The 15,745-nt window shown below is 44.1% G+C and overlaps 2 protein-coding genes across 5 annotated transcripts in view; one reads left to right on the forward strand and one right to left on the reverse strand.

The window, feature by feature from the left end:
• Positions 1–14,771, reverse strand: part of LOC146359526 (uncharacterized) — a 59,709-nt gene extending 44,938 nt beyond the window's left edge. The window contains exons 1-3 of the mRNA XM_084816445.1: positions 14,425–14,771; positions 9,457–9,501; positions 391–429 (exon numbers count right to left, since the gene is read on the reverse strand). Of these exons, the coding sequence (XP_084672571.1) occupies positions 391–429; positions 9,457–9,501; positions 14,425–14,667 (327 nt within the window). The 5' untranslated portion in view covers positions 14,668–14,771. The remainder of the gene's footprint in view (positions 1–390; positions 430–9,456; positions 9,502–14,424) is intronic.
• Positions 14,345–15,745, forward strand: part of TMEM200A (transmembrane protein 200A) — a 71,172-nt gene continuing 69,771 nt past the window's right edge. The window contains exon 1 of one of the 4 annotated variants that reach the window (XM_084831700.1): positions 14,345–15,177. The gene's annotated coding sequence lies outside the window, so the exon portion shown is untranslated. The remainder of the gene's footprint in view (positions 15,178–15,745) is intronic. The other 3 variants (XM_084831717.1, XM_084831694.1, XM_084831708.1) reach the window with 3 other exon arrangements.

Raw genomic sequence — 15,745 nt, forward strand, 5'->3', positions numbered from 1 at the left:
ACTGCAAGGACGCAAACGGCGGTGGCTACGGCCGCCACCCTTTGCGTCCCTGCTAGCCAGCGGCCGGATGTCTGGAGCACAGCCGGCCAGCAAGGATGCCGGGGGGAGGGACGGAACGCCTCCCCCCCAACCATAAACATAATCCGCGAAAGGTAAGTGCCTTTCGTACATCCCTATTCAGAACCACAAGCCTGAGGAATGTTTATTTGGAGCCCTCTCAGCTCACTGGACAGCTCGACAGATACCTTTGATATATTTTGGCGTTGCCCTGCCAACTTCAAAGACATCCGAGAAGGCTCAGGCCACTCTGCATTGTAGTTTCCCCCAGTCCCTGGCTGCTCATATAAAGTTGGATCTGTCTCTCAGCAAGGCATCTGTAGGCTATCTTACCTGTATCTGAATAGATGATAGGGGAACTGGATCGCAGTTCTGTACAAAATAATGAACCAAAATAGTTTAAATACTATATAATTTCACTGATTTAATATAACCACATTCTTGCTACTCAGAAGTCCCTTTTAAAGGGGATATGAGACAGATGTAATAAAATCAGGCAGTTAAAATAATCAAAAGCAATTACAAGCTGTATTTTAAAATTTGTAGAAATACTGGAATTTTAGTAGTGTGTGGATTAATGCTGCAGTCCTCTGCACACTTTCTTGGGTATAAACTCTTGAACTAAATTGGACCTACTTCTATGTAAACAGGCATGGGATTGCAGTGTTAGCTAAAATCGCTTTTGGGGTGTGATCCTAAGTATACCTCAAAGTAAATTCTGCATAAACCAGTGGGATGTGCTTAGTATATATTCTGAATGTCCCCACATGATCTGGTATCTGGCACAGGATCTGGCATCCTGAATATCTCATGTTTTATTTATTTCCAAAAGGCATGTTCTTCTTCTATCCCTTATGGTTAGTTTGACCAAATAATTCTCCCATAGGCACCTCTCTGAGTTTCTGCTTTTTTGCCTGCTTTTCTTTCTCTCCTATTCTTTGAAAACTAGAAGATTGGAAGCAATACACATTTTCAAAATAAACAAATGCACAATTACAGTGTGTGTTCCCTTAACACAAAATGTAATTATTATCATTCTGGCACATATGTCGGGCATTCTGAATCTCAAACAAGGTGGATGAGGAATGCTGGGAGTTATAGGATTTTTTCTTCTATCTAAACATGCATAAGATTGTGCTCTATGAGAGAAAAGATGGAGTAGCTGCAAAATGCCTTTTGATTGCTAGTGGTAGGAGCCCTCCATCTGGAAGCACCTGTAGTCTAACAGGTCCAAGTTTCACAGTATATTATCCAGGTGAGGCCTCATATAATGGGCCTATGCCTCTTACTTAGTCTTACATTTTATTCTTACATCTATATCCCATCTTTTTTCCTCTTGAAAGGAACCCAAGGCAGCAACTGGCCCGAAATACCTAGTGAGCTTCATGATGAAATGGGGACTACAACCTGGATCTCCTGAGTCCCAGTCCAACACTCTAACCACTACACCACACAGGCTCTCTATGCTTGAACTATTTATGGAACAGGGTTCAGTGATGATAAAAGATACCTAGATAGGATACTAGTTTTGCAATAATAATGGAACATTAAATTTATCTAGATTTCTTACATAACCTACAGAATGGAAGATATGTATTTAGAAACACAGAGGTTCTTAACACAATAGTACAGTACACTGAGTAAAAGCTATGGTGCCAACCAATTGAAATGGCTGGTGCAACTTTACTAAATGAAATGTAATTACCTGAAGAAGAATTTAAGTATTAATCCAGGGCCAACACCACTAGTATGTGGCAGGGTGGGGTGCTGAGGGAGAAAGATGAAATACCAAGCAGAAAACGTTACTAATCTTTCAATTTATGGGAAGAATTTTCCTCTGACAGTTAAAAGTTGAAAATGAATGCTTTTTAGAGGCTAGGCTTGCCATCTTTTCCTGTGCTAATTTGACACAACTGTCTGCTGGAATAGCAGTTCTGGCTGATGGACTAATTGGTTGGGGTGACCGCTTAAGTGTAGATGAGCAATAAATGAAATTCCACTCCTGAGCAACAAGATGTGTCCTCATTAAAAGTCTTCATAACCTGTCCAGAGCTTTTTCCCTCTAACAAGAAGGATCTGGAGCTTTTTCATCCTAGCTACTTGCAAGTCATTCTCAGGTGACTAACAGCAACTCAACCTTGTGTTTTCACCTATTCTGACTATCCACGAGAGCCAAGCAGGGAAAACTCTACCCACTGCAATAACCTGCAATCAGTGGTGTACATTCTGAAGAGCAGGCGTTCATTAAGACAGTCCCCATAGCTACGTCCCCAAGGAGAATCCAAAAATGCTGGCTGCTATGCTGATCCATATAAAAAAACCCCACTTCTCACATTTTTCATCTCCACCACTCTTTAGTAAATCTAATGGTTCTTAATTGCCTGTTCAAGGCCAAGCCACCCCAGAATACTTTGCATTACAACAGGGAACAACATTAGAGAGCCAGTGTGATGTAGTGGTTAGACTGGGACTCAGGAGATCCGGGTTCTAGTCCCCAAAAGGCCATGAAGGTCACTGGGTGACTTTAGGCCAGTCATGGACTCTTAGCCTAACCTACCTCACAGGGTGTTGTGAAGATGAAAAGGAGAAGAGGAGAATCATGTTAGCCTTGCAAGAGAAAAAAAGGCGGGATATAAATAATAACGATCATCATCATCATTATAAAATATGATATTACTTAAATATACAAATGATTTATTCCTGTTTTTATCCCTTTCTTAAACTTCTCTTTCCCCCTATTATTATTATTATTATCATCGTCATCATTATGGGATTATTATTATTACTATTTCTTGTTGGCTAAACCTTTAATGTTTATTAATACGTGTTAACTGAATGGTAATTTATGGCCAATGGAAATGGATTGTTTGCTTCTATTTCTGTGCTATAAGACTATTTGGATATTTGGTTTGTTCTTATTGAAGTTTAATATAATTCTGTTTTTTCTTTTTTTCTCTTCCTTCTGTTACTATCCTCCCTTTTTTCTTTTTCTTAGAATACTGTAATGTTGGAAACTGAAGATTCTGATTATATTGTTGGTAGTGTTTATTTCATTTATAAAAATAAAATAAAAATAGATTAAAAAAAAAAGAAAGAGGGAGAGGTCTGGTTCAGACATAACGAGAAACCTTGTTTGCCCACAATGTGCAACTCTGCCATAAGATTAATTTGACCTACGCTCAGGACCAGCCCAAGACATTTTGCTGTCTGAGGCAGAATAGCAAATGGTGCCCTTTCCCCAAGTCAAGGCTGGTCAAGTTATTTTGTTACCCGAAACACAAAATCTCACAAGTGCTTCTCTGGAAGTAAAAATACAACTACAATTTACTGCTTTTTCATGACACCTACAATCATCTGTCTGAGGCCACCTCACTCTGGCTAATAGGAGAGCCTTCATTTGGAAGTTCTAGTGAGTTCCAACTCTAAATTACCATTTGAAACCGCTGCTTTGGGAACTATGAAATAAATGGTCTACCAAACGATTCAGATATGGAAGGTTCAAAGAAAATGAGGCAATTAATCTCCATTTGACATCCACTCCACCCTCCAAATCAAGCAGAAGATCAAGCCCATTAAATATTAAATGTTCAGAAGGTTTTTCTCATCAGTGGTTTTTGCAAAGTAATTTGCTTTCCAAAACCAATGCCCAGCTATTCAGCTCAGTTTCTTACTTGAAAGCTTAAGTGATATTTTCTTGCAGAGGTACTGCTCACTGGTTGACAAGTAGCAGAAAACATTTTAAAACAACTTGGAACTTCAGACATGCCAGCCCCTTCCATTTGATTTCTTAGATTAGTCATGTTTTCAAAGTTAATTAGGCTTGCATTTTGATACCAAATAATTTGTAGGCAGTTCTCTTTTTGTGCTCTCAAACAACTTCTCATTGGTTTTAGCAAAAGTAACATACTTGCAAATCAGGGAAGATATTTTAGATTTTGGAATAGCGAAGAGATTTCTATTATTATTTCACAGCTTTTGAAAGCTTTGCTCAGAAGACGCTTCATTTAACAAGGTGGTAAAAGGTGTTGCTGATGAGCAAGGACTGTATGACTTGGGTTGGGTGTGGCACATCCCCCTATGTTACCTCACTGCATGGTGGAGGGGAGGGACACCGACTAGCCTCTCCTGTACCTCACAGAGCAGAAGGCTGCCAATGATCACAGATGAAATGGGCTGAGGCTTGGAATACCAATCAAAACCAAATGTAGATTTGGGGTCACCTGGAGTCATAGTACCGAATCTGAGAACATAAATCAAATCACTTAATATAATCTGCCCCCCCGCCACCACGCTAGCTGACGTAGTCTGCTGTATTGCCACACTTGGATGACTTTCTTGATAAATTACACACTCATTTTAATGACTGTGTCTGACAGGGAGGCAGTGGGATGACAAGGTGCTAATATGTTAATAAAACTCAAGACTATGGCTAACCCTTCAAAAAATTTATTCATTGGAGTTCAGATTTTGTTCAGTTAATTAAAGTAATTGCATTGTTCAGTGATATTTAGCTAGAGAGCTTCCAAGGAGGACCTTAAAAATCGCTCCATGTAAGTGGGCATTTGTGTTATGTTACCTCCCACATCACTAAAGTGTGTCATCACTAAAGGCTGACCTGACAGGGTTTCAGTGTATTTTCTTTGGTGCTTTTCTGATGTAAAAACCTAACAAAACCTTGCAATTCTAGTTTGGAAGTTGATGAATAGTCAATGGCAAATATACTAGGAACAAGCATGGGAATTCTGTGCATCCCCCCATCATCTCTCAGATCATTCTTGAAAACATGTTCATGCTTTCATGAACTGGATATTCATCAGCAAGTTCTCTGTTTACTTCCTGTTTCTCTCTCTCTTTTACTTACATGATCAATTTTTGCTCTATTAGGCTTATTGCGACTGTGTTTATTACAATACTGTGCAGTGTGTCTATATGTTGGATAGTTGTATGATCTGATAGATGTGAAGCATTGTACTAACAAGACGTTAGTTCAGTAAAAGGCATTAGCCATGTGCATGTGTTCGGACTGCTCACAGGAGAGCTAAAGGGGTGTGTGCGTGCATGCATGTGTGAGGGCATGTATGCAAGCCCCATCTTCAGCATCCCTTGCCCATGCCAACTTAGGGCTTTTCTACCTTAGGCTTTTAACCCGCCACTTTGTCGAGGCTTCTCCTTATAATTTAAATTGAAATACGGTACAATAAGACAGACAATAAGAGATGCAAAAAAAACACCCCACAACATTTTGAGGAGCTATCGCTAACAATATCAAGGCCAACAATAAAAGAAAATCTTTAAATATATCACAAGCAGGAAACCAGCTAGGGAGGTAGTTGGACTGCTGGATGACAATGGAGTTAAAGGAATACTAAAGGAGGACAAGGAGATTGAGGGGAAGCTTACAGTATAACAGCGGAAGCCTGTGAACAGGTGATCTCTGTGCCTGCTGCTCAGTCTGCTGTCCAGGTGCTGTTGATGGGCAACTTTAAGGTCCAGCTGTTCGTTTGGATGCTTCTTTATCTTTATACTGGACTTGGACTGGACAGTCCTTCAAACAGAGGATTGTGCCTTTTACCAGCTTCGGCTGGTCCACCAGCTACGGCCTCTCCTGGACAGGGATAGCTTGGCCACAGTGGTACAGGCATTAGTGACCTCAAGACTGGATTACTGCAATGTGCTCTATGTGGAGCTGTACTCAAGTCTGGTCCAGCAGCTGGAGCTAGTGCAGAAGCTGGCAGCTCAGCTGTTGTCAGGAGCTGCCCCCTTTCAGCACGCAACTCCTTTGCTGAGAGAACTGCACTGGCTGCCTGTTTGGAGATGTAGTCTCAGACAGGCTGGAGGTCAAAGACGGGGTGGGATAGATGAGGTGGAGTGAGGCAGGGGAGTGCGGGACAAAGGCTGTTTGGTTAGCATTCAGGGGATGTTGAGGCTGCTAAACTAGCCTATATGAAAGGGCTTTATAGGGCCTTAGTTTGGGTTGAAAATGTTCTGGCTGGGGGTGGGGTTCAGCTGATGGCACTCAGGCTGATGGGATGCACTTCCTTATCTGCACTGCAATTCTGAACTGTCTGCATGCATATTTTGCATCCAGCACTTGAACCCAGGGCAACTACAGCTGAATTAGGGCCCTTGAGTTTGAAGGAGCCTATGACATACTGACATTATTTCATTCATTGACTCTGAATGGACTGGACTGCACAGAACGGACTTTAAGTAGCACAGCATCAGTGGTAATCACTCCAGCAGAGTATACTTTTTTTAAGGACAAGTATTTCTTGTCCTTAAAAAAAAAACGAAAAACTATCAAGAACAGTATTTTATTTGATCAATAGCATTTGGTTGAGGAAATTATGTTTCTGCATGCAAATAGATATTCACGAGGCTGCCAACAAGTTTATATTTTCTGTCACTGACCATTTTTAAGTCAACGTATCTTTTTTTTTTTAAACAATTTGATTTTTTCAAGTCATGTCAAGTATGCAGGTAATTTGATGTAGTGCACACAGAGAGAGTTAATATCAAATAATTTCATAAGATGACATGATTCAGGCATGTAAAAAAGAGAGAGAAGAGAATAGGAATTTATTTGCTGCTTGAATTCAGGACACAGTCCCTATTCCCAGGGAGAATTATGCTTCGCTTCTTCCTTGTTTCATCAGTTCAGCTGGAGGTCCCCGATGGAATTTTGCACAGAGACAGCATTAGTAATGCTCACAACACCATTCATGTGTGGGAAGCTTGTTGTTATGGAATCAGGTGGTAAAATCATACTTTTTTTTTCTCTTCCAGAAAACAAAGGGCGACAGTTCTTTTTGCAGTCCTTTTCACCAACATTGTCAACTGTTTCAAATGTTTTGATGTCACACCTCTACTCCAAGCACTGCTTGAAATTTCCCATGCAGATGGGAAATTTCCCATGCCCCCAGTGGCAGCCATTTTAGGCATGAGCAAGCCCCACCATGGCATATTGAAGACACATCCAGCAGTGGCACCTGGTGAGGTCTGGAGATGGTGGGGCCAGTTTCTTTCTTTAGCTTGTGCGTAGCGTGCATAGCTAAAACAGGTATAGTAGCACACATGTACTTTGCGTGTGTGTGTGCGCACACTTTTGGATAAACCAGGGGTTCTCTAACTTTCAACCCCTGGCCTGTCTGAGAGCTGAAAATGACTGAGGCTCACCAGTCCCAAAATGATGTTGTAGGGCCAGAGCTAGTCACAAAATGATGACAGATGGAGATGGAGTTTGGCATAATCAGCTAGCAATTACTGATAGTATCTAATCCCTCCTTGAAAATTGCTAAATTCTTTACCACAGCTATTTTCTTGTAGCAGGGAGTTCCATAATTCAGCTTTCCTCAAGTTAAATACAAACTTTGGCTCTGGGGGTATTATTACTCAGCCTTCTCATTTCAGGAAGAATTTGCTGACCCCAAATTTCTAAGTTTGGGTATGCTAATGGACATTTCTCTTGGCGCCCATTAGTCTACCTGCTTCTCATGGTTTTAATTTTATCCCTTAAGATTATTTTAAATTGTTTTTTTTAATGGGGAGACTGCCATGCTGCAAAGCAAAGTGCTGTCCTTTATTTGGGTTCAAAAGAGTGTTTTTTTATTTTGGAGTTCAGACTCGCCATCTCTGCCTTGTACTTAGGTTCTTAGCCTACTTACTTTTCTATTTGTCCCACCAGTTTGCGTTCTGGGAAATGACTATTTTGTGACTGGCCATGCCCCACCATGGCAGCCATTCTATGAGAGTCCCCATGACACCGTCAACATTCCAAATGTGCCCACCAACCCCAAAAAGTTTAGGGACCACTGCTCTAAGTAGAGAAAACTATTTATTTTATATTGTTTTTCTCCTCCACCCATATGCCTCTTAAGTCTTCTTAACCATTTCCTGTCTTCTCTTTTCACACTTAACTTGTACCCTATTTCCAACAGCCAGTTTCTTTCATCCATTTCTGCTGGTGCTTTTACGTTCACTTCCTCCTACAACAGCTTCCTCTCTTATCCTGTTCCTCTTTATTCCCATTTTTAAAATAATAATAATAATAATAATAATTAAAATATTAGCCTTGCTCTCCACCCACCTCCTGCTGCCACACCTACCTATGCAGTGTGCATGGTGTGGCCACGGCACAGGGGAGTCAAGCAAAGAGGCACTGGGCACTCTGCACCACTGAGATCCACCTGATGTCAGCTGAGACCCACTGGTGGATCCCAACCACAGTCTGAGAAATGCTGGGATACTTCCCCGTGTAATCTGTTTTTCAGAAGCATTAATCTGCCACTCTTCTAGCAAATGACGCACTTTTTGCCTCATTACCACACTAGATCCAATACTTATCCCTTGTTTATTTACATTTTTATTAAAAAAATGTATTATTTTAATACAGAGAAATGGCCTTCTCTGCAGTGGTACCCCAGTTGTGGAATGCCCTCCCCTGGAGACCTGATTGGCACAGATGTTGGTTTTGTTTAGGTGTCAAGTTAAAACATGGTTTTCCACCAAAGCCTTTGAGAGCTAATTGAATTCCCTAAGGTTGCACACTGTTTTAACTGTTTTTTTAGATTTTTTAATTGGTATTAGCTTGTTTAATGGGTTAATATGCTTTTAGCTGTTTAAATTATTGTTTTTTATACTGTTAGGCACTCCGAGGCCAGGCTATACCATATGTCCAGGATTGTTAAATCCCAAAAAAGATGAAGGAGGGATGTCCCTTTCGTAAAAGATTCAAAACTACAGGGTCTGCATGAACCCACCATGGCTTGTTTTCCCTCCATGATCATGTGAACCCACCCAGTGACTTGGCCTAGATCACACAACAATATTTAATGGATTGATTTAAAGCAATTAAATCTTTAAGGGCACAAATCCTATGCATGTTTAGACAGAAAAAGTCCTACAACTCCCAGCATTCCCCAGCCAGCCAGCCAGGAGGACTCCCCTGACAACAATGGATTTCTTGCTGGGCTTAATGCCACTTCAGCTCCTGGAGGTGAATGGGGACAGGCTGGTCAAAGTGGGGTTGACGCTCAGTGTGTATGGGTTATTCAGAGGTGCCAGATGGTCCTTAAGGCTGGACAACTCAGACTGCTTTACTCTGACAGTGGGTTCTTCAGTGTCCCCATTTGTGCTGGAGGTCTCCAAGGGATCCCACTTCTCTTCCTCAGATGAGATCCCCTGGCATCATGATCGCACTGGACTCTTACACCCACTATGAGCACAGCAGTGACCCAGGAATAATGCAAACAACTCCCTTACTTTTTGGATGTTTCAGTGATTCCAGGGGAGATGAGAACCACAGCTGAACCCTCACTGGGGAGGTGAATTCAATACACTTTCAGGGTGTCATAACTACATGATACCAGGCAGCAAAGGATTTCCTTCAGTTTTTCTTACCTTTGACCAGTAAACAGGTTGGCTGCAGCATTGTTCCCAGCGACACTGTTGGTAAAAATAAAAATAAAAATCACTTTTGATACAGAGAAATCTACAACACATAGTTCAAGTGCACATACAGACTTACACACACTCACAAATACACAAGAGATAAAAGATAAGGGGTAAAGGGAAGGAAGGAAATAGGGAAGGTGACTTCTGAGTAATAGCTTTTATATCCCCTCATAGATCTAGATTACAGTTCCAAGACTATGGACCAAATACTTAGATTTTTCTCACTTGTTCCTTGTCTATTAAATGCCACTTTCTCTTTTACTGCCAAGTCCAAGAGACCCTCTGTAAGATAACACATTTGGCCACCATGGGTGCTCACAGAATCCAAAGTCTGTGATCCTTTCCAATGTTCCAGGTAAGTATCCCAACACTAAGTGATAAGCACAGAAATCCAGTGCTTTATCTGATACAAAACTGGCATGCTTCATTAGCTCTTGCCAGAAGGGAGTAATAACTGGGCAGAACCATAACCTGCCAGGCTTGCTGCTTCTCCTGGGCAATCCAACGCTGGAGGTATTTAAGCAGAGACTGGACAGCCATCAATCAGGGATGGTTTAAACTGGATTCCTGCACTGAGTGGGGGTTGGGTGTGATGGCCTAAATGGCCCCTTCCAACACTATGATTCTGTGATTTAGAACCATGATTGCACAGGGTTCTAAAACACACAGGCAACCTACATACAGAGAGCAGGTTCCCCACTCAAGGAAGCTATAGTGCTATTGTTAAATAAGAAAAAAGAGGTATGTTCCAGGCATTCAATGTTATGTCTTTTTGGCCCTCAGTTTGCCTCTTTCTTGTTCCATGGTTGCTTTGTCCCAATGCTTTTCTATCCTGCTTTCTTCCTTTCTCATGGATACCTCTGCCCGACTTGCTGTGTACAGCATAGATCAACCACTACTGATCACTAGTTTCTGCAGTAAGCGCCACAGGTATGTTTGTTCTATGGAGCCCTGTTGCAGCTATTCACATAGTTTTTTGAGACATTTTGTCTTTGGATGTCCTTCAGTGTCACTGTCTCTTCTTTGCAGGTTTCCTATCCACATGCATTTTCTCCCCTTGAGACTTTGGCCTGTTTTTTTTAAAGCTCAGGTAATTTTATAAAAACGTAAAATTTGCTCCCAGAGAACTGTGTGACAAAAAGTGGGGGAGTGGAATCTCTGAAAGGCAGCAACAGATGGTGCTGACTCAGCTAAAGTATTTTTAAAAATGGAAGGGAACCTATCTGTTCTTACACTATCAATGTTGCTACTTTTTAAGATGAAGTAAAGGGAACACAGCATGGGTATTAAGTCCATCCTGGAGAGTAACAAATACTCTCAGCAATATTAACACATCCTGCCAGCATTCTGAGGTGCTGAAATTATCTTGTCTCCACCTGATACCTCCTAGAATTTACTGTCCATCATGCCACTTTCTTTGTCATCTTCAAATTTCAGTGTTACTGGTCAACTAGTGCAAAACAGCAGTGCAGTAGAAATTCATAAAGATGAACACTGGAAGAACAGTGGGTGGAAATGATGTAGCTACATGGTAGCTACCTTAAAAACATGTGGAAGCTGTAACATCATGGAGGAGTCATCTGTACATAAGAGCCCTTCTGGATCAGACCAAAGCACTATCTAATCCATTAGTCTGTTCCCACAGTGCCCAGTGAGATGCCCCAATGGGAAGCCCACAAGCAGAATATGAGCAAATTAGCCCCCTCTCACGCATGTTCCCTAGCAGTTGGAGGTAATATATTTATGGTGCTAATATATAGCCATCCTCCATGAATTTATTTAAACCCCGTTTAAACCCATTCAAGCTGGCAGCTACCAGTACACCTTGAAATAGTGATTCCCATAGCTTGGCTATGTGTTGTGTGAAAAAGTATGTCCTTTTATCTGTTCCGAGTCAGCTTCATTGGATGACCCTGGGTTCTAGCATTATTTTTCTCCCTGTCCACTTTCTCCACACTATGCATAATTGTATACATCTCCATCATGTCCCCCATCCTTCTCAGCCTTTTTCTAAGCTAAAAGCTCCAACCACTGTGACCTTCCATCATAGGGGAGTTACTCCAGACCCAAAAGCATTTTGGTTCCCTTTTTCTGCACCTTCCCCAGCTCGAAAATCTGTATTCCCTGGTCACACGAGAAGCCAGGAGTTATTATGACTTCAGCTTCTGCAAACTGTCAAATATTGTGGAAAGGTTATAATGATAGTCTCACTGGCTTGCTGAAAGCTACAGATGACAGCCTGCCTATCAATGCAATTATAGCCGCTACATAGTAAGTTTTAACAGGTCATTATGTTACCAATAAACTGTCTCCTTCTCGATTTATACCATGGTCATCGATATAAATATCTCTTTTGTTACTGGCATGCACAACTGAAAAGAATGAGTGCATAACATCTCCTGTTATAGGAGCTCGCATCTACTTTTAAGATCTGAGCACGATCGCTTGCTTCCTGCGTCAATGGAGTTATTTGCTTCCTGAGTCAACAGAGATATGTGCTGGGCTTTTATTACCACAGCAGGGGAGGATTATGTACCCAGAGCAGCTGTTGGGCAGCAATATGATCACTGTGAATTGTTTGCAAGTGTTCACCATGCGCATTTCGTGCTACACAGCCACATAAAAAGATGTACCTGCCACAAAGAGATCCATCTTCTCATTCTCACATGGACAAACACACAGATTTTTGAAGAAAATCATCCTTTAGAATAGTATAATAAATAGAGCACAGGAGCATTAAAGATTTAGATCATGCCTACTTTTCTTGTCAGTTGTATTAAAACATCCAACTACATCTGTCTTATTTTTTTAGGGCTTGGATCCAGATTTATTCTGGATCAAGTGCGCTGATGGAAGTGGACATCCCTGCCCACTCCTTCCCATGGCAGCCCCTCCAGTCTCCTGAAAACCACCAGCACCCTTCTTCTAGGAGAAGGGCCCTTCCTCTCACTGAAGGAAGATCCTGGATTCAACCCTAAATGTATTTCCTGAAGACTAGAAACTTAAAAATAACATTTTGGCATTCACTTTTAGTGTGTGTGTGTGAGCGTGAGACTGTAGAATGGTAATGTTCCTTTTTGAGAAATTGGTGGGTGCTTGCAGAAAAGATGGCTCCTAGTGCTTCCAGTCAAAGGGCAATGAGCACCTGCTTTGACTTTTTCTCCATAACGTATTTTTTATGGAAAGAAAAAAGATGGAAGCAGCAGTGTGAAAACACAGGAATGTGACAAGTAGGAGACATCATCTGCCCCCCACCCCCCATAAAATTCTGTTACCAGGTAGGACAACTGCATGATAAAAGCCTCATCTGGATACACCTAAAATTTCTGGCCACGTTCCTATCATCACCACATGCATAAATCCATTCCTTGGAGATAGACATGTCCCCAACATCCCAGGGAAGTTTTGCTAATATTTAAGTCTTGCTAATATTTACAGTGCAATCCTATACATGTTTACTCAGAAGGAAGTCCCACTGTGGTCAATGGGGCTTACTTCCAGGTAACTGTACATAAGATTGCCAAAGGGTGTGCCACTTTTCTAGTTCACTGGTTTGCTACTTTCTCCATACTGCTCCAAAGAATTCACTCCAAAAACACCAAGGCTCTTTCACTTCGTTGAACAATTTCGTTGAACAACCAAAAGAGGTGCGTGGGATCGCAAGTGTGCCTAGGGAACAAAGCCCTCTAACGGGAAAGTCCTTCCACCTAAAATCAGATGCGAAAGAAGGGGCTCTGCTCATCCTTAGACACATTCTTCTCTTATTCTTTCTTCACATACTCTTCTTGGCGATGAAGCCAAATTCCAAGACAGAGCCCTGGCTGAAATTACATCCTGCTTCAGCCTCCCTTAATTTGGAAATGTTTTGTTCTGGAAATCCTACACGTCCCAAGAGGGCTCACTTTATCGGCTCTAGACGTATCTGGCAAACAGCCCCGCCCAGGGCTGGAGAAGCCATCCACAAGAACCAGATAAATAGCATCCTTCTCTCCACGCGCTCCAGCGCCTCCCGTTTTGCCCAGCCCTCCCTCTTGGCCTCAAGGCGGTCTGCACAGACGCAAGAAAGCGCGTTGGCGACCATGAGCGATTTGATCAGGGGCGAGTTCTCGCTCAGAGGAGCAACGGTGATCCGGAGTGAACGTCTGTCAAAACTCTGGAGAGAGGATGCGCATGGCGGGAAAAGTGCGTGCGTGCGTGCGTGCGGGGCGGTTCTTTCCCACATGCGTAAAACGGAACTTTGCACTTCCCGCTGCGATTCCCTTCGCCTCCCCGCGGGAGGGGTTGGCTTCCTTTCGCCTCTTGGGGCCTCCTCCTTCAAAGAGGGGATAGAGCCAGAGGAACCTGGCCCAACCTGGTGCCCTCCAGATGTATGGGGCTGCAACAGCCATCATCCCCAGCCAGCATGACCAGATGCTGCCTCTGCGTGGTGGGAGTTGTAGTCCAACACCTATGGAGGATACTACCTTGGGGAAGACCGATAACAGAGGTTCCCTGCCCCTTTGTAGCTGTGATTCTACTGCTCCTATTCTCCCCCTCCCATTCTAAACCCATGGACTTGGAAACTGGTTTTAGCGGACCTCCAGGCGGGATCGGGTGGAGGGCAAAAGAAAAGTCTCTGCTAAAGTGCGCTCGCGAGTCGCCGCTCAGCACCAGGCGAGTTCCACCATCACCCCCCGCTCCGCCCTTGCACACATGTTATAAAGCGAACCGGGGGTTTCCTCCAGAGGCCGTCGTTATTTCGGATTAAGACGAAGTAGAAGAAGAGGTTCTTCCCAATGGGGCTTGAACAGTTTTTCATTACCGCCCCCTCCCCCCGCGCAATCCCCATGGAGTCGCTGCTGTTGGGAGAGATGCTCGTGTGTAGACCGGGTCGTTGATTTGGGGCGCTCCCTCCAGACCGTGTAGTCGCCTTACCCTTCGCGGGAAATCATATTTCGGTGTCGCAGATAAAGCAACCGGTTGGGTAAGCTGGCCGGCCACGGCGCCTCGGTCGCTCCCCTCTTTCCAACTAGAGACGCTGCTAAGCGGGGAACGGAGTTGGAAGGCGCGGCGGGAGGCGCGAGCCGTTTCTCGCCGTCGCCCCCTAGAAACCCGGCGCCGGTGGTTGCGCCCTCGGCAAGGCGGCCGGCGGCCCGGCTTGGGCTCGGGAGAGCGCATTTTCGAGCGGGGGCGGGGGGTCAGGTCAACGAAGAGCGGAAAACTTTTCGCGCTTGTTCGTCTCCGGCTCGCTTCTCCCCGCGACCCTTGGAAGGACGCCTCCCCTTCGCAGCCGCCGAGGAGGTGCCCGCTGGCCCCGCCCCCCAGAAGAGAGGCTCCCGCCAATGGCACCTCTGCCTTTCCCGCGGATGAGCCGGGGAAAGGCTGCAACAGCTGGCTGGCTGTGCAGCGGTGGAGGTGAGGAGAAGAGCAGCAGCAGCAGCGCCGCGGGACTGGGCTGCAGCCAGATACATGCCCTCGCCTCCCGCCCTGCCCGCTCCCCCCGTCCTCTCTGTGGGCGTCCCCACCCACGCGCGCCCCCCTCATGGCTCTTTCCGCCTGAGCCCCTCTGAGAATGTGGCGGGGGGAGGATGAAGAGAGGCGCCACCGTTCTGGCTCACGCTGAGCCGTGAAGCAGCCTTCCTGAGAAGCGCCAACGGACCGTCAGACACCTCGCACGCTTCGCTACAGGTAATTCGCGGCGCCCGGGGTGGGGGGGAGCGGGTAAGAACCGCCGCCCCCTCGGCCCGGTCTTAACCCCCTTTCGATGCATTCCTTGATGCTCCGTTCCTGAAGGAAACGCACGAATGTCTTCGTAAGAACTAAGAAGATGAGCAGAAATCGCAGCGATCCTTGGGATTCCTAGTGCATGGAGGGAACAACTCTTTGTTCTTCCCCCTCAGATAGATGTGTGTGTGTGTGTGTGTGTATCTATCTATCACATGCTCATGTCAGAAAAAGGGGTCGTTGCAACAGATTTCAGTGCGAGAGGGGACAGGGTGAGAAAACGGGGAAGGGTGCATTTCCTAAAATAGGGCAACCCTGCCTTCTAAACAGAGTCACTTGGCACGTTAAGAGCCCTCCTGTTTTTTTGCAGCTGCTACACCCTCTTTTGTTTGGCTCCGAGAATTCTGAAATTCTTTAGCAAAAACTCATTATTGGTCCATTAAGAAATGGAAAGGGGGTGGGGAGAGGGAAAGATAACGTTGATGTTCTCTGATGTTCCCTCAGTCTGTTTTAAAAGGAACTTTGCTTTTTT

This window comes from Heloderma suspectum, chromosome 1, assembly GCF_057233095.1.
Source record: "Heloderma suspectum isolate Gila_16-S chromosome 1, 16-S_ref, whole genome shotgun sequence".
Lineage (NCBI taxonomy): Eukaryota > Metazoa > Chordata > Lepidosauria > Squamata > Helodermatidae > Heloderma > Heloderma suspectum.